The 14,902-nt window shown below is 47.9% G+C and overlaps 1 protein-coding gene across 1 annotated transcript; it reads left to right on the forward strand.

The window, feature by feature from the left end:
• The first annotated feature begins 6,365 nt into the window (after positions 1 to 6,365).
• On the forward strand, positions 6,366 to 8,586 carry LOC119395069 (solute carrier family 2, facilitated glucose transporter member 8-like). Its single transcript, XM_037662361.1, has 2 exons — positions 6,366 to 6,370; positions 8,238 to 8,586. Exons 1-2 carry the CDS (start codon positions 6,366 to 6,368, stop codon positions 8,584 to 8,586), a joined length of 354 nt encoding a protein of 117 aa, XP_037518289.1.
• Positions 8,587 to 14,902: the final 6,316 nt, after the last annotated feature.

The following is a 14,902-nucleotide window of genomic DNA, read 5'->3' on the forward strand; positions in this document are numbered from 1 at the left end:
AGCGCGTATCGAGTAGTGGTGATTGTGTGCTCGTCGATGTCAACTTTGCGCGGGATTGACCATATGCTGTGTCCGCGTTTATTTTAACTACTTCAGCTACCACAAGGTTCAGTCATGATCAATGACGTTAGTCAGCGGAATGGAGATGCTGCCACTAGGATCAACATGGATGCGTCCACATCAAACGGTGCTGTAGCCGCCAAAATACCAACATACATTGTGCAAGCTCTCATTTATCAACGTATAAACATACGTTTCACTTTCGTGTTATACCGATTCCTATGACGGAGAGATCGACCATGTTTTTTGTTGTGACGAAGATTCACCGATGCGCAGTATGTTTACTGCTGTGACGGAAGGGAAACCTTACCGCCGGCGACGAGCTAGCATGAAACGGGTCCGGTCCGCGCGGCGAGAGAATGTTGTGAATGGAAGGATGCTATGAGCGTGCCTTTTAAAAAGGGGTTGTAGCTTGTGTGCCACCAAGCTCAATCTGCTTAAGTTCAGCCCAACTCCTTGTGCGTCTGAATTGACTTTTCGTTCCTAGAAAGTCATATACTTAGGGCGCATCTCCCTCTATTTTACGGTATGAGTGTCCAACTGGGCTTATTGGCCAAACGTAATGGAGGACAACCGCGCTGATACCGGCGGAAACGAAGAGAGGCACACAAAGTAGACAACCGCAGCGCTGTCATTTGGGCTTAATGGCTAAACGTCTGAACTGTCGAGCGCGCTGATAGTAGCGGAAACGAAGAGAGGCACACAACGTAGACAAGCGCAGCACTGCCATTTGGTCCTATTTGTTAAACGTTGTAAAATGCGAACGCTTTGATACCGGCGGAAACGAAGAAAGGCACACAACATAGAGAAACTCAGCCCTGATAATTGTTCTTATCGGATAGGAGAAGGCAACGGCAACGGCGCAAAGTCCGGTGGAATCGAAGAAAGGCACAGAAAGTACACAAAACCAGCGCTGCCAATTAGGCTTATTGGATAAACGGCCTTGCAATCTGCAGAGCCAGAATGCTTTATTTTAGGGGCGAAGCTCCTTAAGGCGGCACCCGTTCGTCCCTCGTAGCTGTCGTAGTCGTAGTGCGTAACCAGTCGTAACGCTAGTACCAGATCTTGACCTCCAAGGTGGTGCCGGTGGGAGATTTTTCCTGTGCGTTGTTGAACAATAAAAAATTCGCAGCGTGCGCGTTAACTAAAAGCCGAATTCTTCTGTCTCTCATTCCCCATTAGCAGCCATTGGCATGTTCCAGTAGGAAACGTTAGTAGAAGTAGAAGTGTAAGTGTTAGCTAAAAGCCGACTTCTTCTGTCTCTCATTCCCATTAGCAGGCATTGTTTACCTCCAAGGTAGTGCCTGGTGAGATTTCTCCTGTGCGTGATTAAACAATAAAAATTTTGTTCAAAACGCCGTTGATTGATGAAATAAACCAACGAAAGACGCCAGATGTTTTGTAAAAGCAAAACGAAAGAACGCCAGATGTTTCTGAAGCAAAACGAAAAGACGCCAGCTGCTTAACGAAAGACGCCAGATGTTTTCTAGAGCAATGGTTTTCTAAACAATGAAAATTCACAGCGTACATGTAAAATTCAAGTGAGCTGCAAGTCGTCATAACTCATCGAACCTTTAGTATAAACGCGCCCGATCTCACGTCGGTGATGTACTGGGCAGAATTCACGGAAGATTCACGGTTTACCGATGAACCTCCGCAGCTTCGCCCACTCATCATCATTCACTCCGTGGATATGCTGTGATTTTTTCCGCTTGTCGGATTATCCAATAGGTCGCGAAACCTCGGGTGAAAAGCGGTTCAGAACGTGTTGCCAGCGACATGAGCAAGGGGGGTTATGGGTGCTGCGTTTGAAGCGCGACTACGTTTGGAGGGAACCAACACTAATAGTGAAAAACCAAGTTTTATTCAAGGGCGAAGGAATTTTTATGTTCTACAAATGACATTTAAGGCACGTTAAAATATGGAACACCTACCTGACGAAATGTTTCGCGAATAGCATTGTTATTGTCACAGCAACACATGAACGAGCCGATGGTGAGCACTTGAACAAATGGAGAAATGACGGGAACTAATCGTATACTCCTCAAGGATTTTTTATAAACGCGTTTTATGAAAGACATTCCCACTGCTTGCTTCAGTTGCTGCCACTAACTACAACTTGTCGGAATTTTTTTTAACACGAAAGTGTTTTATGCCAGGGTCCACCAAGATTTTCATGACGTATTTCCGTGACGGAAATACGTCAGCAAAATGAACGCCATAAATGGCAAAGAAAAAAAACTATAAGAAAAAGTTCCGTCGACAGGAGACGAACTAATGACCTCTCAGTCCACGACGATGGCTGGCGGCCGTTTAGCCCACTGAGCTACCGCCGAACACATAGCGGAGACTACATGAACGCGCCTTTTATCTTTCACACTTTCCTCTCATAGGGCTCTTGCATGGATGGATGGATGGATGATATGAGCACCCCCTTTATAACGGGGTGGTGAAATGTGCGCCACCAGGCTTGAAAAAACAAAAGAAGAAAACGCGCCGTTGCTGCGACCGTCCCATTCGGCGCGTTTCCAATAGAAGTGTAATTTCGTTTAACACACCGCGAGGTGGTGGATTTAGCCGAAGCCTCGCTCATAGCATCCATTCATGTCGAAAAATAGCTCTCCGACGCTGGCCTGGCTGTCGCACCGTGTTCCCCGCTCGACATGTCAGAATTAACTGCCAGGCCAGAGGGAAGACACAACGCGCGTAGCGTTTCCCTTCGCGTTTCACGACGGTTTGTGGGAGTGCATATCGAGTATCAGTGTTTTTTGTGTGCTTGTTGATGTTATATTTGCGCGGGATTCACCATATGCGGTGTCCAGGCATATGTTAAGAACTTTAGCTACCGCTAGGGTTAAATAATGATGATGGGCGTTAGTCGTCGGTAATAATAATAATATCTGGGGTTTAATGTCCCAAAACCACCATATGATTATGAGAGACGCCGTAGTGGAGGGCTCCGGAAATTTCGACCACCTGGGGTTCTTTAACGTGCACCTAAATCTAAGTACACGGGCCTCAAACATTTTCGCCTCCCTCGAAAATGCAGCCGCCGCGGCCGGGATTCGATCCCGCGACCTTTGGGTCAGCAGTCGAGCGCCATAACCACTAGACCACCGTGGCGGGGCGAGTCGTCGGTACGGAGATGTGCCACTAGGCGTCAACGTGAGTGCGTCCACATAGGTGGGGGTACATCTGGCAAACAACAATACACAGTAGACATTACAGGGCTGGGCAAAGATACTTTGAAATTGTATCGCGATACGATACAAGATACCCAGGCAAGAAGTATTGGAGATACAGATACAAGATACTACCGCAACAATTGTATCCGATACGATACTTGCCAAATGTATCTTAAGATACGTCGATAATTCGCAAATTTGTTATTATAGACCACCATAATGTGTAGCGAACGCCTATGCACAAAAAGGTTTGCTTGAAAATTTCTTTAATGTGACCAATTTTGTTTCACTTTAATGAAATGTCTGTTAGTATCTCAAAAGTTTTGTCCTTCTTGCTCAAAGTGCATTAGTTTACTGCCGACAGAACTTATTGCGATTTGTTTCGGCTGCTTAACAGGACAGCTGTTCACTGACAGCGGCTCTTGCTTGTCATTTTTGTAATTGATGAGAGTCGCTGCTCAGCTTGCCGACCAGGTAACCGGTCGCCATCTAATCACAAGAACTTCAATAAGAAGCCTTCGCATGATGGCGCAAATACCGGTGTGGAGTTTTACCTTGGCTGTAGAAGACCGTTTGCGCAATACCATATCACCGGTGTACAGCAGCGACAACGCTGCTAGCGACATTTTTCGTGACGCATTGTGTATACGTGTAGAGCTCATAAAACTGCATTGACTTTTCATGTTCTACTTATCTGCTGGCGTAAAACGTTCGTTATCAATATACTCACTAATGTGCAATGTTTTAACAATTTTCCTTCAACGAGAGAACATGTACTATCGCGCTCAGTATGAGCTACCTCACGCGAGCGCGTGGCCGAGTGCTCTGCGAGGTTGTACAGTGGCGCCGATTATGGCATATTTTCGAGTTATCCGGAAAGAGTTCAGCTGCTCGTGCGAGCGCGCATCGCCCCCACTTGCTTGCTTTCATCCTCGAAGTTACCATTTTCGAAGCTGATATCACCGCAGGGCTAAACGAGGGCGAGGGTAAAAGCAAGTGGAGGCGATGCGCAGTCGCAGGAACAGCCAAACCCTCTCCCGATAACACGAAAATATGCCATGATCGGCGCAACTGTACAACCTTGCAGAGCACTCGGCCACGCACTCGCGTGATGTAGCTCATACTGAGCGCGATAGTGCACCCCAGAGATACCTAATACCTATTGTATTATCGCGTGGTGGTGACGATGAAGAAGGCGGCAGTCACGTTGGTAGAAACGATACTCAATGTACAAGCAAAAGAACGCTGTGCACAGATAGCGGCAATAAATGTTGTTGGCCTTCTGTATTCTGATCATCGGCGGAACGCGTGGTCACATGAGCGATCGAACCTTCCTGCGTTACGGCTGGTGCTCGCGTAAGCTCCCGAATGAACTACAGTGCTCGCGTCCTGCACATAATTTTAATAATAATTGTTGCGGTTTGGCATCACAAAACCACGATGTGATTATGATCGACGCCGTAGTGGAGGGCCACCCGGGGTTCCAAACGACCACCTCGGGGTTTTAGACCACCTGGGGTTTTCGACCACTTGGAGTTCTTTAAGGTGCACTTAAATGTAAGTACACGGTCCTCGAGTATTTCGCTTCCATCGAAATGTGGCCGTCGCGGCTGGGAGTTGGACGTAATCTTAACGGAACAATCTGAAACAACCGCGAAGATTCCGAAACATCGTGGTGCGGCTTGAGCCGAGCAGTGCTAATAATTTTTTTTTTAACACGAAAGTGTTTTATGCCGGGGTCCACCAAGTACATCCGTCACGGATATGACGTTGATAAAATGGACGCCAACGTGTGAGAAAGAAAAAAAACCAAGAAAAAGATATGGCGCTGGGCATCGAACCCACGACGTTGCGGCCGCGACGGCAAGCGCCCGACGCGCTACCGACGAAGCTAACTGGGGAGATGCTAGACACGGCGCGAACGCGCCTTATATCTTTCACACATTCTCTTTCGCGGCGGGCGGACCGGGGCGGTGCCGCCGTCTGTGAGAGGTGAAAAGAAGTAATGCTTCACGATTGACACTTACTAGCGCGTACTCCGAGACTGCATGTGATATCGGAGGTCATGGTTAAAGCGTCTCGATACCAGACGGGTAGACTGGCCGCGCTGGCGTCGCCGAGGCACCCTTGACGCACTTACGGTTACGAACTTTGCCTTTGGCTTCGTGTCAGCGTGCGTCGGCTCATCGGAGTAGGGCAGCTTCCACGTGCACCAACGGGATTTCTCCGCCGCCGACTGCTTCAATTGCGAGAGCACCGACTATCAAAACTGCTGCAATATGCGTTGCAGAGGACGCGATTTCGACGGGCGAATGTCGTGCCTTGGTGGAGAGAGAGCAGCGCCCGCGAGATAGAGGCCAACGGGACGCACGCGTTTGCGGCTGAGGCTACGAACCTCTACCTCTCGTGTTGCTGAAGTGCAGTGTGTGTTATGTATGCATGAGCACAGGCGTCGGCTACCCATTACTAGAAAGCGCACACCGTGCCGTTTCTCTCCTTAATTGACGACGCTTTGAAGAAGTGCATACCGGGTACCAGTGTTGATTATGAGCTCGTTGATATCAACCTTACGCGGGATTCACGATTCGCTGTGTCCAAATATGTGTTCACACCGTCAGCTACCACAACGGTTTGATCATGATCATGGGCGTTAGTCGTCGCGATAGAGACATTCTGTCAACATGGGTGCATCCACGTCAAACGGTGCTATAGCTGCCAAACACGAATAGACATTGTACAAGCTCTCATATATCACTACACAATAACCACTACTTCTGTGAAGACACGTTTCACTTTCGTGTTATACCGATTCCTATGACGGAGGGATCAGCCATGTTTTTTTGCGGTTTAAACCCAATCACACCAAAATAAACAAGTAAGAGCACGTGTCAGTATAGTTGCACGAATCGTCGCAGCACGCCGCTGCTATCCACGCTATTTCCACCTATAGCTCCGATAGCGATTAGTAGTAGTAAAAAGAAAAAAAATTAGGGAGGCCTAAAAAAAGGAAAACAAATATATATAAATAAAATAGAGAATTCGTTATGTATCAAACATTCATCGTGAATAAGTATTGAAAGACGATGCAGTTGGCACCCCTAATAGCTATGTCAAGTAAGCATGAGGTATCGTCAACTTACTTGTTAATGGAGGACAATAAAAAATATTTAGTGCCTATGAAAAATTGACTGAAACGGCTTGTTGGGACGCCCATGAGAAAAACAGATCATTTGGTATAGCAATGTTTCTCGAATCTCTTTCCTAACAACTTTAGGGTGGCTCCTAATTATTTCCATAATTACAATGCAAGCTCAATATCGCTGTTTTACTAAGCAATAAGCAGGATGTTTCGTACTGTATACTCACTTCGCGCCCACATAATTACACATTTGCTTTCAAAGTTGCCTTGGCAGAACAGTAAGGAAAAGTGAAATATAAATGCGTAAACAGTAGCAGAAATAAAGCAGACTGTTCAAAGTAAGAATAAAGCAGAGAGCTTATTTTGGCAGGACGTCACAAGAGACATATTGCTGTTACCAGACCGGAAAAAAACAGTTCAGAGCCCTAGGTAATGTACGGGACGCACAAGCTGTACCAAGAAAGCACTTGTGCTAACAATCAAATTATGATTTCAAAAACTCTTTGAATGAAGATAGCAGGAACATAATAATAATAATCGTTAGGGTTTACGTCCCGAAACCACGGTACGATTATGAGGGACGCCGCAGTGGAGGGCTCCGGAAATTTCGACCACCTGGAGTTCTTTAACGTGCACCTAAATCGAAGTACACGGGCCTCAAGTATTTCCGCCTGCATCGAAAATGCAACCGCCGCGGCCGGGATTAGATCGACAGCAGGAAGATAGGGTACATGAACATATCTCCTGCTAGGTAAACGCTTCATCTATTAGATCTAGCATCGGTAAAAGTGGACTTATCTGCACATAAGTCAATAGCATGTAAGTCGAACTTACATCCACAAGATCCTTCATGTCGGTGATGTATGAAAGCCACGAGACGCAAAGCAATCCTATGCTTCAGATTTCGTAACGAAGCACTTCGCAGGGTAGCGGCCTCAGAATTTGCGCGATAATTGCCGCACGCTTTGTGGTACGCGGCGCTGGACAGTGGATAAGGGTAAGTATCATGGCACTGGCATACTAAAAAAGAAAAAAATTGAGAAAAGAAAGGCACGTGAGCTAAGCATAGACGTTCGCGCGGTTGTTCTGTCGTGACTACGCGAGCGCTGTCATGTTGCTCTGCTCCACCAAAAGGGACGCGCACACCTCATCGCCTGCCCTCACTGATGGACTCTGGCGGAAAAATAGAATTATGTCACTGCGCTTAGTTTTATTCAGGCCGTTTGTAGGCACCAGTACCAGCTTGAGAAGCAGAGTTGAGACAGCGATTATTGTTTCGAATGGTGGTGTTTCTATAGGAGTATCTTGTTTCTTAAGATACACGATACATTATTGAATGTATCGGAAATACAGATACAGATACTCGTCTTGCGAGACGTATCGCGATACAGATACAAGATACCCAAAGAGTATCTAAGATAGTATCTAAGATACATGTATCTTCGATACTGCCCAGCACTGGTAGACAAGCTCTGATATACCAATCAGTGTTGTAGACGTTCCTCTAAAACAGGAACGAAACTTCCTGTTTTTTAGTATCTGGCATTCGTGGCTACTAATCGACACCCTCAAATTTGAGCAACCTTTGGTGGAGTCTAATTATGGGCCCAAAATTCAAATATATGTGGTAGTTGGTGCTCTTGACACAAGTCTCGGCACACCAGCTCGTAGTTTTTCAGCATGATGGGTGGGCCACCCTAATCTTGGAGGCCATTACCAATGCACTAAAGCAATCAGCTACTTCTGTGACGACATGTTTCACTTTCGTGTTATACCGATTCCTATGACAGAGGAATCAACCATCTTTTTTCCTCAGTGCCGGTTTCTTAAAGAACACGCGCTTACCTCTACAGTCACTGGTCGCCCGGTCATGCCAGCGCGACCGAGTGGGACGCCCTGTGCTCAGTCTGCCTGCTGGTGCTAGTATACTCGGTGGGTCTGTGCCACGTGCCTCCGATGCTGATCAGCGAGCTGCTCCCTCTGAAGAGGCGGCGCTACCTCAGTACCTCGATCCTCTGGGTCTGGCGCTGGCTGATCGCCTTCGTGATTGTCCACTTCGACGCGCACATGCGGAGTGCCGGCGACTTCGAGAGCTTGTCGCTCGCGATCGGGCTAGCGGTGCTGCTAGTCGCCGCAGCCGCAGTTCCCTTTGTGCCGGAGACCGAGGGCCGCACGTTGGCCGCCATTCATCGCGAGGAGTGACGTCGCAAGCACCCCCTGGTCCTGTGACCATTCACCGTCGACTGCGGCGTCCCGGTGGAAGTTTCCTTGCTTTTTACGGCTGCTGGCCAAAGTTTATTCGTTGGATTGCGTCCTCTTGTTTTTCGCTATTATTGATTGTGCTGTGCATTGGAACCTTTTCTCTTCGACGTAGGGCAGACAAAATCACACCATCTGTACGTTGAAACACAAGATGTGCTTGCCCTCCAGCCTTTGCAGATCACATCTGAGGACCATTCAAAGAGCTGGCAGACGTTAGTAGTAATGTAGGGCGTGTGCTCATGTTCGACTGCAATGAGACAGTAATAGCCCACTTGAGGCACTCAGACTTTACATATCCCTGCCCGGATCAAAGCCCATCAAGCTGTCTCGTCGAAGCGAATTAACGGCGTCACGTGCAATGCGAGAACTCCTGGCTAGAGTTTGTGAAAGGTGGTATCACGCGCATGGCAGGCTTCAGTGTTGGCTGTAAAAATGCCTGAAAGTGAGGCTGCATAGTTGGACTTGACTGTACAGCAGGTTCTCCACCGGACTGCCAGACATTGTACAGCTGACTGCGAACATTGCTGCGGGGGTAGTTCACAAAGAGATGCTTTGGGTAATTGAAATGGTTGCAATTACAGGTGGCGTGGAGCGTAGGTAGCATGGGTCGTGCTGTTGATAGTTGCGCGGTTGATCAAGAACTTTAGCTAATCGTTGTTCTTGTATAGATGGTCTTGCCAATTTTTTGGAAGTGGAATGCCGCGGCGCTTTCAATAAAAACAACGTATTGGTATTTTCACGCTTTTCCTCAATTGACAATTTTCGTCAATTTTGTTCTACTGAATGTGTGTGCCATAAAAAAATTGAGTGAAAAGAAAGCGCTTGTGTTCTCTTTTATAGCCCTAGTCCCTCTGTTACATCGCGTAACGATAATCTGCCCTACTAGCAAGTCTGCTTACCAGAGTAGCTGATGAATCGTTTGCATTGTAAAAGGTCATTTGGAGATAAGTGGAAAACTGCAGGGCACAATTCATGACTAATAATCTACAGTGGGCTGCATCCACGTCACTGCCGCACAAGCCAACAAACCCATAGAGTTTCCTACATACAAACTCTATGAACAAACCAACGAGAAGTGTGCGTTCGGAAGCTGAAGAAGGCGCAAAACTTTTCCGCGTTGATAGTCCCTTAAAATGCATCCAACTATTTCGAGAGCCAGAGGCAGTCTTCATTTGACAAATGGCAGCACTGAAAAGGCGAAGATATTTAAAAAAAATAAACCTTTGTCTGTAAAGTTGAGAGATTGAGTCCATTAAAAAAGTGCGTTTAACATGGAAATCGTTTGTGCAGCACCCCTTCGAAATAGTCTCCATTGCAGTCTATACACAGCTTCCAACGCTTCTTGAGGTTTTGGAAACTGTTGGAAAACTCTTCTTTTGGCAGGGCTGTCAGCTCCTTTGTCGTGGCGTCTTGAATGGCCTCCACGCTCCCTATCAAGTGACCCTTTAGCGCTCTCTTCACACGAGGAAAGAGGGAAAAAATCGCATGGGAAGAGTTCAGGCGAGTATGGCGGATGGGGAAGTACAGTAATGCATGCTGTGCTTGGCGAGATATCTTGTCACGCTGAGAGCAGTGTGCGGCCTTGCGTTATCGTTGAGAACGCTGCATTGTCCAGACGCCCATAAACCAAGAGGACGGCGTCGCAGTGCATCACGCACGTGTTGGAGCACGCGGATATAAAACTCCTACTCCTGCTTCACCATCGGCCCTTCTGGGACGAATTCGTGGAGTATGACACCTCTGGCATCGAAAAAAACTATCAGCATCGTCTTTGTTTTGGTATTCTGTCGCCGCACCTTTCTCGACGCCGGAGAGCTTGTGGACGGCCGTTCGGCACTCTGGCTCTTTGTTTGAGGATCGTATTGAAAACACCATGTTTCCTCTTCAGCAGTGATGCTGTCGACATAAAAGATGGGAGACATTTCACTCTGTGAAGGTGGATGACGAATGGAGCTGGCGGGCGCATTCCCGTCTCGGCTGTCGCCAGCGCTCTTCATGAGCCTTCTGCTCCTCGGACTTTCTCACAATGAGAGTTCCACCCATACTTGCAGCGCACAACCGCGCCAACACAGCGCCTAGACAAGGGGTCACAAACGCGGCCCGCGCCGCACCTTTCTGTAGCGGCCCGCGGCCCGCACATATGGCTACCTTCGTCCCATATTTTTCGTGAGGCACCCTATGCAAATCACCATGTGTTGACACATAACCGTGGAACACCGAATCACAGGGTCCCTTATGCATTCACCTAAGGCGACTCGAAGGCTAAAGCCATCTCTTTTTTTCTCGGTAGATGTATCGATCCTGCACACGCCACCCTTGGTGGTTTTGCACTGACTCCAGGATCGGAGCCGTTGCAAGCTTTGTGCCCCTCACCTGATTTTTTACTGCCTCCGTGATCGGCCCCCCTTTCACCCAGCGACTATGTCATGTGATGAAGTCACAAATTTTGGCGACCTGTGACGTCATGCATGATGATTTTTTTGCATGAAACGTGTTGGCGCCAGCGCAACGGGACGCCGGTCAATTTTCGCGTTTAATGATGCGTATAAGGCTTTCGCCTTAAAACTCTATATCGGCGTTGAGATTTCAGTCATGCTGGAGATCGGTATCGATGTTTATCGAGTCCTTAAGCCTAATCCCTATCAGAAATGACCCATAAATGAAATTGGGAAGGGCCGTCTTCTTTCAAACGGCGACGTTAGTTGGGGAGAAGTTGTTCGTGGACTAGTTGGTGTGTGTTTGAAGACATATTAACGCGACAGCGTTAAAGAGCTCGTTTTGCAGAAATTCCAGTGTTGGTGTCGGCGTCGTTGGTTGGGAGAGAAAAATCAGCGTTGTCCGTGAGCGAAAAATCGAGAAAGATGCAAATAAATAAATAATAAAAATATTCGGTTTCAGTGAGAGTCGAACCCATGCCTTCTGCGTGACAAGCACATTCGGCAGATCCCACGCGTTGTGGGAATCGATTTCATGCGAAGCAGTCAGCGAGTGCCTATATGCTGTATTCTATGGCTTTGAGCCAAGCGTTGCGAGGTGGATCGACGTGTCTTTGTAAGTGCAGTAGCTGTGTGCATGATCCTTGGCTTACCAGGGACATTGATAACACTGGCGTTTGAAGAGACCGACAACTGGTCACAACGTGTGATTAGGTCCTGGTAAAAATGAAAAGACAGTAACATATGGCGACAGTTTCCAGCATCCTTTTCGCGTTGTCAGTAGGACTTATATTTTTAAATCGTGTTTAAAAGTAACAAAAGTTAAAACGTTAAAACTAACGCGACAGGATTTTCATGATATTCATGTCATGACCCGACAGTCATATTCGTCAAATTCTCTTACCCTCCCATGCCGAGTTTGGTATACACTAAGTTAAGGAGGCGATCATGAGAGCACCCAGACGTCAGACGTATGCGGCTAGATAGATAGATAGATAGATAGATAGATAGATAGATAGATAGATAGATAGATAGATAGATAGATAGATAGATAGATAGATAGATAGATAGATAGATAGATAGATAGATAGATAGATAGAAGCGCTCAAAGCGCCAAAGGTTGACTAAAAACATTATATGAATGTCACGTAATGACATTCAGATAGATAGATAGATAGATAGATAGATAGATAGATAGATAGATAGATAGATAGATAGATAGATAGATAGATAGATAGATAGATAGATAGATAGATAGATAGATAGAAGCGCTCAAAGCGCCAAAGGTTCGCTAAAAACACTATATGAATGTCATGTAATGGTAGGAGTCTCCTTAACGCATGTAATATTGCTTGGCAGTAGCGTAGAATCGCGCCGAGTCAAAACATGTGAATTGCGCAACGACTGAGTGTTCTAAAAGCCCGCCCATTACAAAGCGCTCAGACATATTTAATCATCATCAGCAGCAAAAGCCTTGTCATTTCAGTTCTGCGCTTTAGAATATGAATATGTCGCGCCAACAAGGCTAAATATCTACCCTTGTATCCACCAATTGAGCTGCTGGCCAGGTCCGCGTGTTGCTTTATGGACGCGGAGTGGGCCCTTCGCTGATTGGCCAGAGGAATAATTATGGCGTAGTGGGCACTTAGCAACTGCAGTGTACTTGCAGTAGGCATTATATGATAGTTTGAAACGTGAGATGTTTCAAACTCCCCGTACAAACGCGCAGACGTTCGTTTCCTTGAGGCACAGTTGATGCATCCACCGAGAGCCGAAGCAGCCTAGCAGTTGAGAAGGCGATGCGCTCGAAGCTCGATTACGCCATCGTGTTCTACTCGATTACGCCATCGTGTGCAACATTATAGAAGTTTCAGTGGGTTAATGGCACTGTATCCTGCAAAGCGCTTTATTCCTCTGCTATTACCGGTGTGGCTACCGTCCGCCTAATGAAGACCAGTCATTTGTCACCGAATATCACGACGTTTTAAATTCACTTTGTGGCTCTCGTCCCAATGTCCCATGCTCCTCGGAGATTTTTCCGGAATATCTGGGTCTGATTTGTCGGTAGCAATGTGCAAATGTAACACAAAGTGATTCGGTAATTCCTGCCTAATATTTGTACTTTCACAGCTTGTTTGCACTCCGAGGGAAACCGATCGCTCGTGCAGTATCCTCGACCTTTTGCTAACGTCATATCCAAAGAATGTTTTCTGTTTCGTATTTGGCTGGGTTAAGTGATCACGCTGTAATAAATGCTACGTTACAATTTCACTCGCCAAAATTAGAGAAGCATAGAAAGAAAAAAAAGAAACTAACAGCTTGCTATAAAGGCTACTATGTAGCTATTAACGAGGAACTTCTATAACTTCTATAACCAGCCTTCTATAACTAGTTCTGTGAAGACGTTTCACATCCATACTTGTGCATCCCCACTGTTAGAGTAACAGTGCCACCACAGACTCCGTGGTTTAGTGTGGCAATAATGTGTCATTACCACTCTGCTAAACGAATAAATACAGTGCGCGCCGGGGAAAAGTAGCGTAAAACTTTTCGATTCATTTGCCACAAAAGCCAAACGCGACTTCTATGCTTCAACATTACCAGACATGCTAAACACTAACCACAAGCAATTCTTGAAATTTATCCGTGCGTTCCAGGCTGTACACTGACACGGAGAACGGAACAAATCCAAAATGAAACAAACAAATTGATAGTTAAGGGATGGCACCAACAGTTTGGTTCAGCGAAGTAAAATTGGACCGTTCACCAGACGGTACAGTTGTGTGTCGTCGCCATGTGAGACGAACGCGGGCATGAGAAGGCTTCCCCGAACTGGGACGCCTCGGCGACGGGCGTGTCGCAACGGTGCGGGTTTGCAGACGTGCACATGTACAGGCAGCCGTCGGCGAACACCTGGTGCTCCTCGGCGTCGTCCGGGCGCTTTTCTCGGCGGCCCTCGACAAAAGCTTGAACCGCGGCGCCCATTGCGAACACGTCTGCCAGCTGCGACGCGTACGCCTGCGTCGATGAGTGGCTCAGCCGAAGGCAGTTGCCCAGCTGTTTCAAGTGCTCCGCCGTCTTACCGTCTGTGTGTTCCGGCAGCTGGAGCAGACCGGTGAGGCCGAGGCTATGCGTGAGTGCCCGTATAAGAGCGAGACCCAAGAAACCGTAGTTGGTCTGCCTGACCTCGCCGTAACTGAAGAGCGGCGGCACCAGTGCCACGGCCGGGATGTACGCGGTGTTGTTTCTGCTAAGAACGTTGGGGAACGCGGAGAGCAGCGGAAACTGTGGCTGGGTCGTGCGCCGCAGCGACGCGCTCCAGGCGGCGTGCGCGGCCGCGTCGAAGTCTCGCTCGAAGCTGCCCGTTTCCTGCGGTAGGTAGGCGTAGTAGTCGTTGATCTGCGCCACGCCATCCTTGCGTGCCGGTGCGCCACGCACGAACTGGAACGTAAAGAGGCGCTCGATCATGAGCTCCTGCTGCCTCGGCGGCAGCCACTTCGCCTCGCCCACGGCGGTCACCACGAAGTTTTTGAGCTGCGTCAGGAAGACGCTGGCCTTAGCCTGAGACTCGACCTCGGCGCTGACGCGGAGAAACGGGCCGTGTGCTGCTAAACCGGCGACCCGCTCGACGCAGTCGAAGCAGCTGTCGGCCAGAGTCTTCTCCTGTATACGGGGCGAAGCGGCGCAGGCCCACCGGTGCCGGACGAACTCCCAGGCAAGGTACGTCTTGATGTTCTCCAGCTGGAACACCTTGCTCAGGAACTGACGCAGCGAGCCGTTGGTCACTTCGACGCTGTCGTTCGAGCGGAACGGTACGCCGA

This window comes from Rhipicephalus sanguineus, chromosome 5 (genome assembly GCF_013339695.2).
Source record: "Rhipicephalus sanguineus isolate Rsan-2018 chromosome 5, BIME_Rsan_1.4, whole genome shotgun sequence".
In the NCBI taxonomy this organism is placed as follows: domain Eukaryota; kingdom Metazoa; phylum Arthropoda; class Arachnida; order Ixodida; family Ixodidae; genus Rhipicephalus; species Rhipicephalus sanguineus.